The sequence below is a fragment of the Scomber japonicus genome, chromosome 4, assembly GCF_027409825.1.
Source record: "Scomber japonicus isolate fScoJap1 chromosome 4, fScoJap1.pri, whole genome shotgun sequence".
In the NCBI taxonomy this organism is placed as follows: Eukaryota; Metazoa; Chordata; class Actinopteri; order Scombriformes; family Scombridae; genus Scomber; species Scomber japonicus.
This window is the reverse complement of record NC_070581.1, coordinates 7,048,490-7,070,579: the sequence shown is the minus strand read 5'-3', so window position 1 is coordinate 7,070,579 and position 22,090 is coordinate 7,048,490. Positions and strand designations below refer to the sequence as shown.

Below are 22,090 nucleotides of genomic sequence, written 5' to 3'. Positions count from 1 at the left end.
GCTGTCAAGACCTAAATACACTAAAAAAAAGTGCAAAGTAAATAATGACATTTTAAAAAAGGAGTTATAATGGTTGCCTTTAACCGCCATCATCATTTTCAGCCACTGTTGCTTGACGTCACAGTCAATCATAATGTTGTTCATTACAGCACTGAGGTTTTGTCTGTATGTACTTGCTAATATAAAGGTATATATATGATTGAGCATTGATCAATGTGGAGGTCAGTTGTGTTTTATCAGTGAGTCTATATGTTTTAAAGATATCTTAATAGGGAAACGCCCCTCAATAGAATGTATCAATGAAACTAAAAGCACAGAGGATATCTGATAAACGAGAGATAAGTTAGACCTTTCAGTTTCTAAATGACCCCAAAAGACTTGACAACCAATCATTTGCAATGCACTGAGTTGACATCTATGTACTTGTAAATGTTAGATACATATTTGCATCATAGCCCATCACAAGAAAAGAAACATGCACTTGTTATGGTAGATATGTGGTCAAAATGGGTGGAGGCGTTCCCAACAAACAGACAAGATGCTAGTGCAGTCACAAAAGCTTTGTTAACAGAAATCATCCCTAGATGGGGAATCCCAAAAAGACTGTCCAGTGATAATGGATCACTTTTTGCGAACCAAGCAATCCACCAACTAAGTCTTGGTATAGATTTTAGAAATCACTGTGCTTATCATTCAGCAAGTTGGGGCGCAGTGGAAAGAGAAAATGGCACACTAAAAAACAAATTGGCAAAGATTTGTGCAGATACCTTAACTTGGACACAGGAGGCCTGTACTACGAAGCTCGATTTTCTCTTATCGAGGTAACTTCAGGGTTAACTCTGGGTTTTCCGTACTACGAAGCTGGTTCACTTCTTACCGGGGTAAATCACCATGGTGACTTATGCTGAACGACTATCCTGCTCCGGAGCAGGTTATGTTCTGGATAAGAGATCAATGAGTATAAAAGCACCACCTCCTGACCAATCAGCTCTCTTAGAAAATGACCTGCCCTTTCTTAAAAGATCCTGTCAACATTGGTGTGCGGATCGCGAGAGGAGCGCTTAGGAGAGAAAGAGTTTTAGGAATAGATGCAATTTTTTAATTAGCCAAAATATATATTAAAAAAACAACCCTTGAGGCACATGAGGGATATTAGTCTGTTATACAGTTGGTTTGACATCATTCACTCAAATGGTTGAAGCGCAAAATAGGTTTGTATTTTGAATGTTGAATATTATTAATATTAATATATCCAAGGTTTTGCCAAATTAGTAGTTTTAATCTCTTTGCTAACCTATTAGTAAGTCTTATTGTTACACAACTTTTGAAAAATGGAGCACCACCATCCATTTAGACTCCCAGGCTTGTGCGGTATTAGAGGTACCACATGTTGTTTAGCATTAATAATAATCATAATCGTAGGTCCAATTCTATGGTGAGAAGCTAAAATCAACAAACAGCATGATGACGACAATAATACTCTGACGCATGAATCCCGTTCCTGATCACTAAATAACAACACCAAAACAGCTTATGAAACAAACATATGGTATCAAACGGTCCAACTCTTTGTGAAAAAAGCAGGAATTAACACCAGTTGTTATGTATGTGCCTATGCTCTCCACTCCTCTGAAGGTGTTGTACCCGTAGTTCCATGGCCTTTAAACACTTCAGAGGTGTTAGGTGTTATGGTAGCCATGACACTGACATTTGTTGATAACTTCCGTATTACTGAAGCGGATAACCCAAAACAGTCTGCCAATCAGATGAACTTAATTCCTGGAATGTCCGACTCATAAAATCACAACAACTGATTAGTCAACATCTAAAAAGGCTTTAGCCTTACTACAGCCCCTACATCTAAGTAAGGCTACCAGGGAGCTGCAGGTAATTCATAAATTAGCCCTGGTGATGTGTGCTGAAGTGCTGTTACAAGCCAATTTAATTATTACATTCTTGAAAATAAAAACATCTATTGCAATATACAAAATAAATTATTACCATTTCAATTAAATACATATTAAAATAATTTTAATTAAATAAGTATTGAAATAATGCAATGCAGTTAACTTGTTAGCTTGTGGCTGTCAGCACAGCTAAAGCACTGTGTGCTAAGCAATGGAGTTGCAATTGTCTGCGAAAAAAGCCACATGACACAAGTGGTACTCAAAATATGCATTGAACTCACCTGAGTTTTTATTTGCATGCCATTATGGTACTTGGCTACAATCCCCTATTAAGAATAATTAAATATGATGTGAAATATGATACACTGATATATTTACTCAGATGTCAAATATTCTCTGAAAAAAAAAATGCTGAGAAGTCTGGAAATTAGGGTATGGAAAAGTATGGAATTTTGTAATTCCAAATGTGTAGGAACCCTGATCATATTGTAGGGATTAGCTTGGTATTAGTTTAGTTCACAAGAAACGCAAAGCCAATTTTCACCCTGCGTTTGCCGTCAAGACCTAAATACACTAAAAAAAGGTGCAAAGTAAATAAAGACATTTAAAAAAAAATGAATTGTAATGTTGAATTGTAAAAAATGAATTATAGTTGTTGTTTGATGTCACAGTCAATCATAATGCTGTTCATTACACTATTGAGGTATTGTCTGTATGTACTTGCTAATAAAGTTATATATATTGTTAGGGAATTTTCCATCATTAATATGCACTGGGTCAAACTAGGCTTTGCGGTTATAGCAAGGCCTCACCAAATGATAGGTTTAGACACTGTCTCCCCTTGAGATAGTGGTAAGCAGTGATTCTGCTCCTTTTGGGGAAGACAGGAGGCATTTTGATAGTGTTGCTATAGCAGCCGAGGTCAGATATGTGTTTGACTGTTTTCCCTGAATGGGATAGAGGCAACTGGAGTCAGAGGTTTGATATAGTGTTGGATGTAGGACAAAGGTCCTGAGTAAGGTCTAAGCAATGTTTTGTCTATAGACCAGTAGACTAAATTCTGTATATTGTAGATGTGTTGGATCTGCCCATATTTGGGCATGGCTCAGCCATGGGCATTATCTGTGTGGTTTAAAGTCTATCCCCGGAGGAGAGAAGCTTCAGAATTGAAGGAAGCATCAGGGCATATAACGTGTACTGATCATTCATTCACTTCTCCTTGATCAAGTAAATAAACCTTTTCAATACAAGACATCCTGGACTCCTGTCTACTCGCTCCATTGATCTATGGGCTGCATAATTAAAATTACTATCATATATGATTGAGCATTGATAAAAGTGGACTTAATTAGTTTATATGTCTTTAAAGGTTCCTCTTATGTTAAACATATTTTTAGAGAAATGCCCTTCAATAGACATCCTTCAATGTAAGTAATGCAATGAATTTGACCAATGACAGGTAATTTAGACCTTTCAGTTTCCAAATGTAATGCACTAAAAGCTTTACTCTAATAATACTGTTCATTACAGTATTGAGGTATTGGTATGTACTTGCTAACATAAAGGTATATAGGATGAGCATTGATTAAAGTGGAGGTCAGTTGTGTGTCTTCTCAATGAGTCTACATGTCTTTAAAGTTCTAAAAATGTATTACAGCAGCCTACATGTAAGGCCCCCCCTTCTGTTAAACATCTTTGTAGAGAAATGCCCTTCAATAAACACCCTTTAATGAGTCATGAAATGTGACCGAGAGATAAGATTAGTTTCCTTTCAGTTTCTAAATGAACCCAAAGGACTTCACACCCATCCTTTTATAATGCACTAAAAGCTGTTTCACCCTGGCTCAGCAGTATCATGTATATATATGATTGAGTATGGATTAAAGTGGAGGTCAGTTGTGTGTCTTATCAGTGAGTCTATATGTCTTTTAAAGATTCATCATCTTTAACGCCCCTCAATAAAATGTATAAATGAAGCTGAAGGCACAAAGGATGTCTGACAAACGAGAGATCAGTTAGACCTTTCAGTTTCTAAATGACCCCAAAAGATTTCAAACCCATCCATTTAAAAGGCACCAAGTAGTTGATTCACTCTGGTTAAGCGGTTGCACTGTATTTACAAAGGTAAGATGCATTTACACTATTTGTGTCCTGAGATCATTCATGTACTTTAAATGTTTGTTTGAGACATCTGTGTGTCACACTGCAGGGTTTGGCTGGGTATCAGTCGGGTTCACACTAAACTCAAAGCCAATTGTCACCTTGTGTTAAATAATACAGTACAAAGTAAATAATAACATTTAAAAAAGGAATTATAATGGCAGCAATGTAGAGTGTATTAAATGTGCTAGGGAATAATGTGAGAGGTATCTTTTCTATCTCAGAGCATATCTATCAACCTGATGATCCGCCCTAAATGACCATTTTTCATTGGCTTCTTACAAGCTGAGAGAATTCTACATGTGCTGGAGGTAAATCTGCAGATTGTTGTGGATCAAGGTTCAATCACTGTTTCATGTTTTGATTTTAAAAAGCAAATCAACGTTAAAATTTATCTTTCAACACTGACTGACTAGATTGCGTTCCATCATAATTCAACACTTTACACAACTGTATATTGTCGTGGAAATTCTGTGCTCTTGATGAAGAATGAAATAGAGACTTCTGCCGGCCGACAAGGTTATATTTTCTTTGCAAAGAAAAGGTCAATCAACATAACATGCGAGCGGTTCGGAATGAAGAAAATGTAATTACTATTACAGTATTTAACTATATTATGATATATTGCAATTGGATCAACATCACAGTACTGATTAAATTAGTCACTTGCATACTCCAAGTTTTCAGTGCATTGTTAAAGTTTTGATTTGATGTATGCAACTTTCTGTGCATATGTAACTTGAAATACTTTTATCTCTAGACCATATTTCCAAAAATACATACCTCTAAATAACTCAGTGATCAAACATCATCAAATGAGACTCCCTAGAAAAAGAGATTATAGCCCCTTTCTGAATAGATATGAGGGAAAGCAGCTGTATCTTTCCGAATGACTATGAAAACATTATTATCCATGTAAGCAAACTCTTTTCAATGCCCTGATGAAAAGGCAAAGGGGAGGGGGCGGGGGATCAACTTGCGACTGCAAAGGCTGTGAGCAGGTTGTGTGTGAGTCTCACTCTCAGAGGAAAAGCAAGGGGGGGAGGGGGATAGACTGACCTGTGATGATTATGATCCCAGACCACACAACACAAACTGCTGCTTCCAAATAAATAGTAATACATTTCTAAAATTAATACAGACCCGTTATAGCTACATGTAAGTTATTGGGTTATGTGAAAATGCAATAAATAAATAAATAACTTTATACCTGCACTTTCATGTGGTCAAGCACTCTCTGATAGCAATCTAATCACCCAGAAAACATTTTTTTTTTTAAGTATATTTTTTGGGCTTTTTGCCTTTTTTTAATGGTCAGGTTAGTAGAGATAGACAGGAAACAGGAGGCAGAGAGGGGGGGGGGGGACATGCAGGACTAAGACTGCTTGGTGCAGGATTCGAACCGGCAACTTTTATTACAGCTGACAGCTGTAATAAAAGTATAGCTACTTTATATGTTGCATCATTTATATTTCTGTAGTTTCTATTTCTATTTGAGTGTTCTCTATTGCCAGCTGGTGAAGAATCAGGGTCTCACTGGTTTAATGCTCAACCACCAATATATGTGGTTTAATGCTCAACCACCAATATACATACATACATACATACATACATACATACATACTACCATGGTTGAATGTAGAAGTGCCTTTTACAGATCTAATGGCTGATGTAGATGCTACCTCCTAAAATCTAGAAATTAATAAATTAACCAAATTATTCATTATATTTTGACCACAAACATTCCATTGGGGGATTATTATATTATACAATTATAAAATTTGTATTTCCTGGCTGCTGTGGTCAAAGGTACAAAGGTGTATGTTAGTGACAAGCTCAACTGGTGCATTGCTCTCATAATTGTGGCTGTTCTGACAATAGGTTTTTAATATCTTTGTTTGTTGTTGGATATTTTTCTTATGTACGTGTTACGCCCCAGCCGAGGGGAAACCCTTTTGACTTCAAAGTTGACTGCAGAATTGTTACAGGCAAGCTGGAAATTATAATGTAATTATAATCTCCAGCAATTAGAGATTAGCATGCATTGGACTCTTGATTTTTTTTTTTTTTTTTTTTTTTTTTTTGCTGCATTTTGTAAACTGAGGTCAGAAGTTTGCTACCTTTTACAAACCAAGATCTGATATGGTGGTATGGATGGTATGTAAATTGTCTTAAAATTCACATTTTAAGATTAGAAACTATATTATAATGGTGTTCTAAACTCCATTTTATAAATTGAGAGGAGAGTAAAATAACTTTTAATCTTAAACACTTTACATTAAACACAACATTAAAATAAAATTGAAGATGTGAATTCAGTTAAATCAAATTCTTACATTTTCCTTTTATTGACTACTTGTTTTAATTAACTCTGATGTGGTTAATATGCTGACCTTTTTCACATTGGTTCAATTAAATTTCCTGGTTGTTTCTTGTAGATGCATTCTATTCCCTGGGAGAGGCTGAATTCAAAGTTACGGATATATATTTTGACACCTACCCCAGTTTACATTTAATTTAGATTGCCCTCGTTTCTTTTGTGTAACATTATTTGAAGTTCAAACCAGCACTGACTTCAGTGTGTGCCATCATATTTCAAGAGTTGTAAGCCAACTCTTGAACATAGACAGGTTTCACAGGAGAGGAGCCTGATAGTTGAAGACCCTGCCTCCAATTCAACTTTCTGAGTCTCTAGGAATGACAAAGTAAGCGTGCATTCTGGGAGTGTAGTGTTCTAGTGGTACTGACAAACCAAAAGTTCTTCAAGATATGATGGAGCCTGATCATTAAGGGCTTTGTAGGTAAGGAGAACGAGAGCATGGGTTTACCCAGGCTACTATTTTGCAAAATTGTTTGTTTTCTTTTTGATTATGGCATAAAATGTGCAGTCTTGAATGAGAAAATGAACATGCAAATTGGATGATTTATTATTAATTTTATTTATGAGTCAAATAATGCAGCCACATTCTTAAAATGAAAAAGCATTTCTGCAAATGCATGTTAATTTAAATATTGGTCACGATTTGCTTCCATACACTTGCTTAGTCAGGCCCTGTGAGACAATGCTGAATGGGGTCAAGATCTTTCAGCCGATCTGCCCCCCACCTCTGGAACTCTCTCCCACCTGACATTCGCACTTCAGACTCTGTCTCCACCTTTAAATCCCGCCTGAAAACGCACCTATTCAGAGTGGCCTACTCTGTCTCCCACTGACTCTGCAATCTTATTCTTGTTTATTTATTGTACTAATGCACTTTGTAGTCACATTCATATTTATTCTTTATCTTTGCACTAAATGTCTGATTTATATTGTTTGATGTACTGTTGTTGTGTTATATGTGCCTTGTAAGGTGACCTTGAGTGCTCTGAAAGGCGCCTTTAAATAAAATGCATTATCATTATTATCATCATTATTAATGCTGTGATTCCTGTTCTGTTTCCTCTGTGAAATGTTTTTTTCTTTCCTCACAGGTTACTGCCTTTTGCCTCTACACCCGCAGCGATGGCAACACGAGAGTTTCTCCAGCAGCTCATCTCAAACCCTGACAGACTAAACGATTTAGTGGAGGATGCAAAAGAGACTGCTTTTCAACATGGGGTTGTAATGCGGACACAAGAGACCCCCAATTCATCAGAGGTAGGGGCAACCACAACGATTTTGCTGTATTTGTTAATGAATTCTAAATAATTTCCAATAGAGGCGGATTTAAAGGGTAGTAACTGCACATCCCTACACCTGATCATCTATATTCTAATATTTACATTAGTAAACTGGGCCATGGATAGATACTATCTTTCTATAGATACTACTAAGACATGCAGCCAGTCAGGTATGTTTGCTTTATTTCATACTGTATTTACATTGGTTATCATGCCGTGCCTTCTCTATAAATAATGTATGTTCTAATATACGTTCATTCACAAATACTCTCAGGGTGTACACACCTGTTTTATAGCACCCACTGTATCTGAGGGGAGCAGTTCCTATTATAACAGACTATTGCTGTTCATTCACACTGCTGCTGCTTCTTATATGTAATATATTTAACTATCATGTCAAGTCAAGTCAATTTATTTATAAAGCACTAAAACAGACGTAGACCAAAGTGCTTTACAGAGAGATTCAAGTGTGATTGATGGTTACAATCAAACATTATTTATTCACCATGAACTATTCTGTGCCACTGTCATTACCTCTGTGCTCATTGTTGCCAGGGATGGGCAGTATTTCTAATACATGTATTTAAAATTCTTATTTTGAATACATATTACTATTTTGTAATTTTTATTTTATTGAGATTATGAAAATTCCTTCATATCTTCTATCAAAATACTTAAGTGTTGTGTATTTTTGCATTTTCAAAATACTATCCATCCATCCATCCATCCCATGGTCAAGCCCCTGCGATACCGCTCTCGGACACTGGGAATTTTTGGTGCTTTTTCACACTTGCTATGTGCATGCACATTGCACACGCTACAGGCGGCGTTTATTTTCCTTTGCCAGCCAGCCAATCAATCTATCTTTATTTGTATAGCGCCAAATCACAATAAAGTTATCTCAAGGGTCTTTACACAGAGCAGGTTCTAAACTGAACTCTTTAGGTTTTAACTTTAAAGAGACCAACAGTGGCAAGAAAAAAAACTCCCTTTTAACAGGAAGAAACCTCAGGCAGAACCAGACTCAAAGTGGGTGGCCATCTGCCTCGACCGGTTGGGGTTGAGAGGAGAGAAAGGAAGGATAGAAGAGAGAAGCACAATGAAAATCAACAATGAAGCTAGAAGGTCCGGGACTGGAATTTGTCATCTGGACATCTACAGGCCCAGATTACCTGTGAGACGAGAAAGTACAGACAACTCTGGGGAAGAAGATTATGTTATTGAGACAGGATATGTCTAATTTTTGCAATATTTCGCATATGAAAGAAGGCAGTCCATGAAATTTGTTTTATGTGGGAATTAGAGGACAGATCCTGATCAAATATAACTCCTAGGTTCCTTACAGTGGTGCTGGAGGCCAAAGTAATGCCACCCAGAGTAGTTATGTCATTTAACAGGCCCCATAGGTGTCGTCTGAATGCATCACTGTTGGAGAAGTTAGTTGTGCTTAAAGGCATCAACTGAGGAGACACCACTAGCTAAGGTGGCTAAGGTTACACATACTCCTTTGCTCACTCCTTGGCTTGTGTCATCTTTCTTCAGGTCGTAACCTACGCTCCGTTCACACTCTTCCCCACTCCTGTGCCCAAAGCTGCCCTCCTCCAAGCTCTGGCAGTGCAAACTCACTTCAATACTCTGGTGGACAAGATCAGCCGGGACCCAGACTTTCTGGAAGAGGCTCTTGCAAGGTTGACATGAATTAGAATATGTTGTTGAATCCTACAGCCACAACACAAACAAACACAAATAAAACGACTGTGTGCCTCTGATTGATTGTTTTTTACCAGCCACAATTTGCATGAAATGAAAAAAATGGTTTAGTTTAGTCCTTACAACTTCAGATGTATAACAGAAAATGATATTTAAAAGTGCAGCGCTTCATTGCCGAAGTCAAACGTTTGTGATTATTTCTCTCCTCCCACATCACAGTACAATCCAGGCAGATGACTTTGCAGAAAAGTTATTAAGCATATACAGACAAGTGCAGCAGGAAGGACGGACACAGGTAAGAAACTTGATACAGTGGGTATACTGTGGTAGTCCATGTCTCAAGTCAATACTTACTGACTTCCATACCTTGTCTGTGGCTCTCAGCCTCAAGCCTACTGGTTCCTACTGGAGATGTTAATCTTTCACAAAAGGTCAATGTATGTGGGAAAATGTATGTGGGATTGAGGCAAAATAAACACCATAGTAGCAGACATGAAACATTAAATGTAAAAGGCTTGGTAGGTGTTGGAAGGATTGTCACAGTGGAATACGGGCAAGTGTGAAATGTAACTTGACATCTTACTCCTAGTCCATTGTGTTGGGTATGAACCGGTCTGACTATATGGTGGACCAGAAGGAAGATGGAACACCTTCCCTGAAGCAAGTAGAGATCAACACTATTGCTTCTGGTGGTTTTGGAGTGCCTGACCATCTGCCTATGGTGCACAGGTATCTGAGGACATTTGGTTTTAATTCATTGGTTAAAAGTTTAACCAAAGAAGTGGTACGTTAATCAAAAGGTCTGGTGTGCCCCTCTTATTTGTCAGGCATGTACTGCAGTCAGTCGGTCTTGTGGAAGAGAGCAAGTGTATCCAGGATACCAACAGGACTGCTGCAATGAGTGCTGCTCTTGCCAAAGCCTGGGAGCTCTATGGCCAACAGAAGTAAGTGTAGCAATGATAGAGATCTACGTAGTGCATGTCAATGGTTCTCAAACCAAAGACCCCTATACTGATTCAAGTTGAATGGGTTCATCGGATAAGATTCGTACTTTAATATGTTTTATTAAAGAAACAGTCATACATTGTCATGTAACTTATGCATGGAATTAGAATGAAAATTCCCCTTTTTGCTGGGGACCCCTTGGAAATCCTGTAAGGACCCCAGATCCCCACTTTGAGGATCATTGCTGTATGTGACAGAAAATGTTTAGAAGTCAAGGAGATCTCATAGCCGTTAGTTGCAGTTTTTGCTTGATTACATTAGAAACATGCAACACTACAATTTTGCTCTGTTTCTTGTAATAAATGTTTATAGAAATATGGTGCAATATTTATTCTAGATTTTAACTAAATTTGACCAGGGCAGTTGAAAACCCTGACAGCCAGTGCAACAACACCACGCTGGGACATTCACAGGTTCTTTTATTAGTACAGGCCCACTATACTGAGGAGAACATTAAACAAATCCATACAACTTAAAGATTAACTTACCTGCGAGTTACATGAACAGTTTATCCAACTAGGATCTGGCACATACACACCATACTCTTCTAGTGGAGGGAGCAGCAACTATCTTCAATTAGCTCCCATATTCTTGCAATTACACCTGCACAGATGTGAGGGAGGAACTCAATGCATGCACCCACTATATGACACACAAGCCAAGAACAAGTCATACCTTAGTTGACATCGGCATCCTTCAAACAACTGTGGAGTCAGAACAGGGCAAAACCTGCTGGTGACTGCTCACAGCTACATTTAAGGACTGACAAGTGATTAGCCTCACCTGCTGACAATCAATGATTGCAGGGTGTGGCTAAACTAAAGTGGGGAGGGAACGCTACCCATCACATAAAGAAAAATAGGTTCATAATTTGTCATTTGTCTTAAAACAATAGATAAGTTGCCATTTGAACACTGAAACTATTTTTGTGCAATGGAAACAAACTAGACAAAAAATATCAGCAGATGAGAACATTGGTAGACATTGATTTCTACTGTTTGAGGTTTGAATGTAGTGCTTTAATTAAAGCATCTTGTTGTAGCCTCTTCTTATGCAATGGTTTAATTGGAACTGAGTGGAGAATTGGCGCCATCCAGTGTTCATATTGATGAGCCCAAAGCCAAATATTCACGTAACAGTAGTGAATGGAAAGGCACATTAATTCACATTTTTACAGCTAGTTTTCTAGATATTGTTTGTGCTATATTTGGATGGAAGCTTGATCAGTAACAAAAGAGATAATTTTGTATTAAAAGTATTTATTTTTATTTCTATTTTTATTTTTATTTTTTACAGATTTTGTTAATTGTGGATTTTACTATTACTATTACACATTACTATTGTTTTTTTAACAGACTTGAAATATGAACCTATCCTTTAGGGCTATTGTTTTATTATTTTGTCTAAGACATGGATAGAGATGCTTTGTTTAACTGTATTTTATCTTTATCATGCAATAATAAATGACAAACCACTAACAAACCTGATGGTCTTTCTGCAGGGCAGTAATTATGTTTCTGGTTGAGGAATTCCAGATTACCAAATTCAATCATCGTTGCATTGAGAAAGAGCTTTGGAAAAGGTAAGGATGACATATTTTAAAGATAAGTGTGGCTATGATGACTTCTTTCTTATTCTGTTAACTGGTTCTGGTAGATTCCAGAATCTAACACAAGTGTCAATGTGGCCTTAGCCAGGGTCCAAATCAGTCCCATTCCTATTGGTCTGTTGCTAACCCTAACCCTAACCATTCACAAGTATACAAGAAATGCTGTTTGAGTTACAAGGGCTACTATGCTATCTCCTGCCTATCAGTGAGTAAGAATGAACATCTTCTTCCAGTGTCTCTTGTCACCAGATAAAATAATAATAATAATAATAGCAACGTGATAACTTATTCTTTTAAGTGGAATCAGTATGTGTTAAAGAGGTCTCTTCTCCTCCCAAAAATGTGAAAGTCCCAGCACTGTGGTAGATACTTCTCGCTTCTTCCAGATCTTCCAGATTAGCATTTTTAGCAAATTAGAGAATTATTAGAAAGCAAGAGAAAATGCACTTCATTAATTGGTTGAGCAATGATGATAAGTTTTTGTTTTTCAATATCAGAATGATCTATTTATGGTAGTTTTATTCAGCACAAAGAAGAAATTACAAAATCTCAAAAGAGTACAGACAAAATGATCGGTACCCTTGCATTTTATTATAATGACAATAATTTGCTTTGAACAGTGTTGAAGTTACATTGTATTTTATTATCAATGCGTGTCTATATTTGGTTTGCAATGGAACAAAACAAAACAAAAGTTGTGAAAATAACTAAACTCATGTTGATTCTACAAATACTTTCTAAAATAGCCTGGAGAAAATTATTGGTACCCTTTAGAAGTTGTAAGAAATTATTGATTTGTAGTGACACTTTAAACAGGCTAGTGGGTTTTCATTAGTATCTTATAATGCATATGCAGCCAGTTTAAAAGAAGAAAATGACCCACTATGCTGTTTTGAGCTCCTGTGTGCATCATACTGAATATTGAAAGCAAAGGAAAACTGGAAAACATTAGAAAAAAGGTAAAAACTAAGCATGGTCATCCAAAAGGTCACAAGACCATCTCCAAAGACTGTGTTCCTGTGAGCACAGTTGCAGATATTATTAGGAAGTTTAAGGCCCATGTTTAAGGCCAAAATATGTGGATGTGATCATGAGAGGAAAATAGGCCCGAAATTCAAGGAGAATTCAGAGGGATTGTTCGACTGATCAAGAAAGAACCAAGGAAAATTTCAGTACAGGTCCAAGGTGATCTTCAAGCTCATGATAGAATAGTTTCAAGCCACACCATCCGTCACTGTCTGAATGAAAATGGGCTCGATGTTAGAAGACCCAGAAAGACCCCACACAAAAAAAGCAAGACTGGACTTTGCCGAAGTGCATGTTGACAATCAGATGAAACAGATTAATCAAATAAGACTTGATGTTACAATCCTGAAGATTCATCACTTTACCTGCCAACATGGAGTTGTTCTTGGGTATCACAACCAGATGGAGCCACCATTGTGACACACATCATTAGTTGTGTAAAACAAAATTTGCCCAAGAAGAGTGAGACAAACTACCAGTGGAGACATGTAGAAACCTTATTACACATTAGCTGTACTACAAAATATAAAGTTAACAGTATTTTTGGTCACTCCATTTTAATTTGTTTTAGTGTATTGAATAATATATTAAGTTGTATATCAAAAGTAAAGTTTCAGTTTTATTCAGTATGAAGTTAAGAATGATGGATACAATATACTTGTCAGTGTCAACTTAATACAAAGAAAATATTGGGGTTTTTGTCTAGTACTAAGCGAAAAATCTGTTTAAAAAAAGAAGAAATAGAGAAAACAACTCACAAATGTTTGTCCTATCAGAAGTCTACACTATATATATCTTCAATTCAAAGCATTTCCTTGGTCCTATGTAAGCAGATAGCAGAAAAAAGAGGCTATTCTAAGAAAGCATGAATCTTGGGTCAAATGTGCAAAAATCCTATTTTCTGAGAATTTATGTCGGTGCATCTTCAGTAAACAACGGTTCTAACTGACAAAGCGAAAACCTATACATCACACAGCAGCACTTAAGCAACGCTCTCAACAACATTAACTACAGCATCACACATTATATGAAGGTTTCAGATCTCAAGTGGTTTCCCATTCTGTGAAGTAGAGCAAGCATCTTCCAGAAATAGTTCCTACAGTTGGATGTTTAAGTTTCACTGTGTTTTTAAGATTAACTTTGTGTCTTCGTGGTTGCAGGAATATTCCTTTTATCCGCAGGAGGTTTGAGGAGGTGTCCAGAGGAGGATCTCTTGATGGTGACAAAAAACTATTTGTGTGAGTTTGCATTTAAGTTTTATAGTTGTGAAACACGTAAACAATTAAAACTACACATGTTGTGTAGTTGAATGTCATGAATTTGATTATATTCAGAACTTGATCAAAGGAATGGTTTGACGCCTGTTTGTAAGATGACACCACTTTCATGTCTGTGTGTTAAATATGAAATCAAAACCAGCAGATGGTTAGCTTAGCTTAATCAAATTCTAAACACTATAACTTTTGTTTTGCTGTAACTATTTCTTTGCTGAGATGTAACATGTCAATTAGTAAGCTTTAGAAGTGACGGAATCAGTATGTGTTAAAATGGGTGATAAGAGAGTGATTTAGTGCATTTCCCAAAACGTGGAACAATTTCTTGAACCGTCAGTTGTTAGAAACATTTTATTGTGTGACTGGTTTGGCCCCTTAGTTTGTTCAGAGCAAGGGACATGTCAGTTCCTTTAATTGTGTTGAAGACATTTCTGGTAGGTCTTAACACTGTTAAACTGTTACTCTTACAGAGAGGGGTTGGAGGTAGCTGTTGTGTACTACCGCTTTGGCTACATGCCAAACAACTACACTGAACAGGTAAGATATGAATGTGAATATTCCCTAATACTTATGCTACCTTGAAGCTACATTAACTTGTTTTTTGGAAACTTGAGGCCGAAACAAGCCAGAAACATTCACATATTACCACCCTATGAAGCAAACATGAATCATTTCTAACACAGAATTCATGTATATATGTAGAGTTGGGAGACCCGTCTTCTGATGGAGCGTTCTCTGGCTGTGAAATGTCCGGATGTCGGCACTCAACTGGCTGGAACCAAAAAGGTCCAGCAGGTGGTCGCCAGACCTGGAGTTCTGGAGAAGTTCTTCCCCGACCAGCCCAACGTGGTAGAGCAGATAAGAGCGACTTTCGCTGGCCTCTACAGTCTAGACATGGTGAGAGAATGACTGCGTTACATTTTTTTCTTGCAGAGACAAACAGGTCATAGGTGCTTCTTACCAGAATGCACTAATCCTTGAAGACTGATGATGATTGAAACACTATTTTCATCATTAAAAAAACTGCAAAGAGATGTGAGGATGAAGGAATTTTAGGAGATGACAATTACTCATGACAGTCAGCATCTCAAATGTCCTGGCTTTGGATGTAGCAATAAGTTTTAGAGTTTTAACCTTTAAAACCTGTTTTAAAGGTATTTACATTTTATGGCACATTACTGTCACCAACTGTTGATTTGTGGAATAGGATGAACTTTTCAGCAGAAATGTGTATTGCAAAACAGGAAAAACAGGAAAAACATAAAAACATCGCTCCATAATGCCAGCAGTGTCCAAAAACCTCACAGGGTACTTTTGACTTTGGTAAAAATTGAAGGAAAAGACAAAATGCTACAATGTTATGTTCAGCGTATTTTTTTATAGACTCTTAAAAATAGAACGTCAATCAAATATGCTGTTTGACATGAGACATGAGAGTAAGAAATGATGTAGCTGTTCTGGCTCTGGTATGTTGCCAAAAAAAGAGAGTATTTTCAAGTTTTCCTTTCTTTGGGCTCCAGGGTCCAGAAGGAGACCGGACAGTGGCCATGGCTTTGGCGGACCCGGAAAAGTTTGTCCTGAAGCCTCAGAGAGAAGGAGGAGGTAAGGTGACATCAGCATACCACCAGAAAAAGCTAGCACATGATGTGAGCTGGTATTCTCTTAGGTGTTCTTTAAGATGTCCATTTGGTGGTATTCCCACAGGTATCATTGCAAAAAAAATAACACTACACATGACCTCACATACTGTATCTGTATTCTTTAGGGAACAATTATTTTGGAGATGATATTATCAGAGTACTGCAGGAGGTTAAAACTGATAAAAGGAGAGCTGCTTATATTCTAATGGACAGGATCCGACCCAGAACAGAGCCAAACATCCTGCTGAGGAAACAGCTTCCAATCACACTCGCCTCTGTTTGTTATGAAATCGGGGCTTTCGGAGCCTATGTGAGGTATAGTACACACAGACACTTACAAACATCAATGAGGCATGAATGACACATCAAAAAAGAATCATATAAAAGGCACTGACATCTTGATAATCATATGAAATGTGTGTCTTTATACAGGCAAGGTGGAGAAATGGTTCTCAATGAGGTTTGCGGCTACACTTTGAGGACTAAGAACATTGAAAACAATGATGGGGGGGTAATTGCAGGAGTGACTGTGTATGACAGTGCATTTGTCATCTGAGCAGTCCCTGACTCGTGTGATTCACAAGGCCTCAAAACGAGCTGTGGAGCACCATCAACCCGAAGGCGGGAAACACAAAGTGAAACAAATTCACAGAATTTAGTTTTATGATTTCATTTGACAGTATGAGGGGGAAGATAATGCCTTAACAAATATATTTATTTGTAGTTGTAGTGTTGTTTTCATTCATGAACAAAAATCATGTTTAATCAATAAACAGAAAGCCGCAGTTTGCCTGATTTGACACTAGATGGCAGTGAAACCAAAGGCATTTTCACATATGAACTAATCACATAACAGGAGATCTGCAGGGTTCAGGCAAACAAGGCAACAGAGTTCATGTGAGATAAGCCACATGCAAAAACATTGAGATTCAACAGTGCAGGAAGGACACATCAGAGCCACTGATTCCCGTATACCTCACAAATGCACCATTTACATACCAATGCAACAATAGTTTCATCTTGATTTTAAATGTTTCCTTAATTTTAATATAATTATTCTTAAAGATTTTCCACATGCAGTGAACAAAAATGATTTCAACTGTAAAGGCAAATCAAATCTTAAATTAAAATCATTAGTAATACATTTTCTATGACCTACTGTATATGATGCAACCCAATGGAGAAAAATCTTTTTATCCTTATCTAGACAAAAGCAATTGGACACTTGATTGATGCTCCCTAAGAAAAAAGGGAGCAGAAATGTTACTTGAGACGCCAGGTTTCAACAAGATGTTGAAATCTGGCAGCTGTACTTAATAAATATTATTGGTAGCTTCAGCTTCTCTTGTTTTTTTTACAATGATGTGCATACATACTGTAACTTTGTCTTGATCCCAGTGTTAGCAGGTAAGGGATCTCTGAGTGTATATTTATGTATGAATATGAATGAATAACAACTACATTAAAATGAAGATTCAAAACAATACAACGTAGCCTAAACATTACAATCATTTCAAAATAAAGTCTTCCTGTTATTTGTATTCACATCCTGTTTTTATTTCTTCCTCAGCATTAGAAATATTTGCTGCTGACTGGAGAGTGTGACAAATTCCAGAATGTGTTTGGGGGGTCATCAAACAGAGACAAGGGTCAATGCCAGTGAGGCCTGTCTAGGAAATGGCCGATCGATGATGTTGAAAGCAAAACATTGTCATGGTCGATGGCATCGGCCGGGTCCGGGTGGGGGGGGGGGGTTGTTGTTACGTACTTTATTATTGTTTCACTTTGCTTCATATTTGATACACGTTGTCCGACTTGTTCATAGGAGAGAACAGGAGAGTTCTCTCAGTAGGTTTTAATTCAAAGTTTTCCAATACAAGATGTCGCCAAATGACTTTCTTTAACGAGTTTCGTTAGTTTATATAATGCAGATTTCAGGCCAGCCGAGAGACATTGACTCAACACAACCTTAGGTGTGAGCCTATCACCGTTTAAGGTTGCTCCTGTGAAATCCACAATCCACATACATGAAGACACTTGAAGATTTTGTATTGTTTGTATTGTATTGTGTTCGACCTTTATGTTGGTAGCTGTGTACAATTGTCTTTGTAATTGTAGAATTAATTCAATTCATCAGACTCCAAGGTTTTGCCAAATTAGTAGTTTTAATCTCTTTGCTAACCTATTAGTAAGTCTTATTGTTACACAACTTTTGAAAAATGGAGCACCACCATCCATTTAGACTCCCAGGCTTGTGCGGTATTAGAGGTACCACATGTTGTTTAGCATTAATAATAATCATAATCGTAGGTCCAATTCTATGGTGAGAAGCTAAAATCAACAAACAGCATGACGACGACAATAATACTCTGACGCATGAATCCCGTTCCAGATCACTAAATAACAACACCAAAACAGCTTATGAAACAAACATATGGTATCAAACGGTCCAACTCTTTGTGAAAAAAGCAGGAATTAACACCAGTTGTTATGTATGTGCCTATGCTCCCCACTCCTCTGAAGGTGTTGTACCCATGGCCTTTAAACACTTCAGAGGTGTTAGGTGTTATGGTAGCCATGACACTGACATTTGTTGATAACTTCCGTATTACTGAAGCGGATAACCCAAAACAGTCTGCCAATCAGATGAACTTAATTCCTGGAATGTCCGACTCATAAAATCACAACAACTGATTAGTCAACATCTAAAAAGGCTTTAGCCTTACTACAGCCCCTACATCTAAGTAAGGCTACCAAGGAGCTGCAGGTAATTCATAAATTAGCCCTGGTGATGTGTGCTGAAGTGCTGTTACAAGCCAATTTAATTATTACATTCTTGAAAATAAAAACATCTATTGCAATATACAAAATAAATTATTACCATTTCAATTAAATACATATTAAAATAATTTTAATTAAATAAGTATTGAAATAATGCAATGCAGTTAACTTGTTAACTTGTGGCTGTCAGCACAGCTAAAGCACTGTGTGCTAAGCAATGGAGTTGCAATTGTCTGCGAAAAAAGCCACATGACACAAGTGGTACTCAAAATATGCATTGAACTCACCTGAGTTTTTATTTGCATGCCATTATGGTACTTGGCTACAATCCCCTAATTAAATATGATATGAAATATGATACACTGATATATTTACTCAGATGTCAAATATTCTCTAAAAAAAAAGCTGAGAAGTCTGGAAATTAGGGTATGGAAAAGTATGGAATTTTGTAATTCCAAATGTGTAGGAACCCTGATCATATTGTAGGGATTAGCTTGGTATTAGTTTAGTTCACAGGAAACGCAAAGCCAATTTTCACCCTGCGTTTGCCGTCAAGACCTAAATACACTAAAAAAGGTGCAAAGTAAATAAAGACATTTTAAAAAAGGAATTATAGTTGTTGTTTGACGTCACAGTCAATCATAATGCTGTTCATTACACTATTGAGGTATTGTCTGTATGTACTTGCTAATATAAAGTTATATATAAAAGTGGACTTAATTAGTTTATGTCTTTAAAGGTTCCTCTTATGTTAAACATATTCTTAGAGAAATGCCCTTCAATAGACATCCTTCAATGTAAGTAATGCAATGAATTTGACCAATGACAGGTAATTTAGACCTTTCAGTTTCCAAATGTAATGCACTAAAAACTTTAATAATGCTGTTCATTACAGTATTGAGGTTTTGGTATGTACTTGCTAACATAAAGGTATTAAAGTGGAGGTCAGTTGTGTGTCTTCTCAATGAGTCTACATGTCTTTAAAGTTCTAAAAATGTATTACAGCAGCCTAAATGTAAGCCCCCCCCTTCTGTTAAACATCTTTGTAGAGAAATTAATGAGTCATGAAATGTATGTGACCGAGAGATAAGTTTCTAAATGAACCCAAAGGACTTCACACCCATCCTTTTGTAATGTACTAAAAGCTGTTTCACCCTGGCTCAGCAGTATCATGTATATATATGACTGAGCACTGATTAAAGTGGAGGTCAGTTGTGTGTCTTATCAGTGAGTCTATATGTCTGTTAAAGATTCATCATCTTTAACGCCCCTCAATAAAATGTATAAATGAAGCTGAAGGCACAGAGGATGTCTGACAAACGAGAGATCAGTTAGACCTTTCAGTTTCTAAATGACCCCAAAAGATTTCAAACCCATCCATTTGAAAGGCACCAAGTAGTTGATTCACTCTGGTTAAGCGGTTGCACTGTATTTACAAAGGTAAGATGCATTTACACTATTTGTGTCCTGAGATCATTCATGTACTTTAAATGTTTGTTTGAGACATCTGTGTGTCACACTGCAGGGTTTGGCTGGGTATCAGTCGGGTTCACACTAAACTCAAAGCCAATTGTCACCTTGTGTTAAATAATACAGTACAAAGTAAATAATAACATTTAAAAAAGGAATTATAATGGCAGCAATGTAGAGTGAATTAAATGTGCTAGGGAATAATGTGAGAGGTATCTTTTCTATCTCAGAGCATATCTATCAACCTGATGATCCGCCCTAAATGACCATTTTTCATTGGCTTCTTACAAGCTGAGAGAATTCTACATGTGCTGGAGGTAAATCTGCAGATTGTTGTGGATCAAGGTTCAATCACTGTTTCATGTTTTGATTTTAAAAAGCAAATCAGCGTTACAATTGCCAATTGGCACTTCTGACATAGGGTATGTTTTTTTTTTTTTTTTTTAGGTCTGAGGGGTATTGCACAAAAGTAGAATAAAGAAATCCAGGATAACTGAGCAAGCGCAGCTTGATCTAGTCTGACCGGCACATCTTGGCTTAATCGGTTGTACGTTTGCTGAGCCAGGATGAAAAGGTGCGGCTATGTCAAGCCAGGTGTTGATAGTTGGGACCCACAGCATTGATCACAGAATCACAGATTGGAAAATGGAAAAGTGTCGCGCGTCATTCTTCACGGTCGCTGAACAACAGCTCGATGGAATTTCATGATGAGGTTAAAGAAATTCTAAGAAAAAAAGGCAACACAAGCACTGTAATTACGTAAAGGGAGAAAGCCTGGCAGACAATCGCGGACTGGCTCAATGCGTACAGTAAGTAGTGCAAAAATGTACAATTAATACACAGTGCTCCATTAGAACTGTCATAATTACAATTAAAGGACTAAAGACGTTACTTTCCAAGCCCACTGATCCACAGTTGTACACTTTGATTTAAATGTGGCAAGTAAAAGTGCATGCTACTCAGGAAATATAATTAAGTGCAAACAATTATCCACAGTGTGTGTCAATGTTATCTATTTAATCTGTTTTTCCTATGTTATGTGTTTTGTCTATTTCATTGATCTATCCTTCATAAAGAACAAACTTGTCTGGCCAGAAGAGGTCCTGGCAGCAAGTCAAAATTAAATATAAGAACATTTTGCAAGCTGGTAAGTGACTTCAGTTTAGATTACAGTGAACAAATGAGGTGAATAGATTAGGGTTAGGGTTAGGGCTGACATATTGAATATATGATTTGTAGCAGTAAAAAAAAAAAGTCCATACAACTGGCACTGGGGTAGCCCGCCAAACCAGGATATGACCCCAGCAGAGGCCTGGCACTCCATCTTAATAAAGGGAGGCCAGTGATGGAGGGGATCCCGGGAGGGACTGTCACAGACTGTGTCCCAGCAATGGACACTGACTGCTTCATACAAGGTATATAATGCAGCACTACTGCACATGAAAACAATCCAAACAATACATTACTGTCTGTACTTTCTTGCAGTGTCTGGGAACACAGTCACTCTATTGGAGCCACCAGAAGACGATCCGGTTAGTTCATTTTATTGAAATCACAGGCCTGGCATATCCTGTCAAAAATCCTAATAAAAGTTCTTGTATGTATACGGCAGGGGGAAGGCACATCTGCAGCTGCAGGATGCACTTCTGCAGATGAGGAGACAGTGTTGCTGGACTCCAGGCTTGAGGTATCAAAGACATGGAGCTTGATTCACAAATAAAGCCGCAAGACCCTCAGGAAACTGGACCTGGAGACTTAAAAACTAGAGAGAGAAGTGAGTATGTCAGTGCACACTGTAACCATAACTGTATGCAGTGTATTAATTGTTCCTTTTGCCCTTTGTATTCC

General features: G+C 37.3%; 1 protein-coding gene across 1 annotated transcript; it reads left to right on the top strand.

Moving 5' to 3' along the window:
- The first annotated feature begins 7,569 nt into the window (after positions 1-7,569).
- On the top strand, positions 7,570-16,657 carry LOC128357518 (glutathione synthetase-like). Its single transcript, XM_053317879.1, has 12 exons — positions 7,570-7,704; positions 9,270-9,415; positions 9,657-9,732; positions 10,027-10,166; positions 10,265-10,381; positions 11,944-12,024; positions 14,238-14,315; positions 14,822-14,888; positions 15,054-15,248; positions 15,872-15,953; positions 16,117-16,306; positions 16,424-16,657. The coding sequence occupies exons 1-12, from the start codon at positions 7,570-7,572 to the stop codon at positions 16,545-16,547; spliced, it is 1,431 nt and encodes a 476-aa protein (XP_053173854.1). The 3' UTR covers positions 16,548-16,657.
- Positions 16,658-22,090: the final 5,433 nt, after the last annotated feature.

Bases quoted from the DNA above. Each gene is read 5' to 3' on its own strand.
- LOC128357518 (XM_053317879.1), top strand. From the start codon at position 7,570: ATGGCAACACGAGAGTTTCTCCAGCAGCTCATCTCAAACCCTGACAGA. The intron at 10,382-11,943 runs GTAAGTGTAGCA...GTCTTTCTGCAG, and splicing joins GAGCTCTATGGCCAACAGAA to GGCAGTAATTATGTTTCTGG. The intron at 12,025-14,237 runs GTAAGGATGACA...TCGTGGTTGCAG, and splicing joins GAGAAAGAGCTTTGGAAAAG to GAATATTCCTTTTATCCGCA.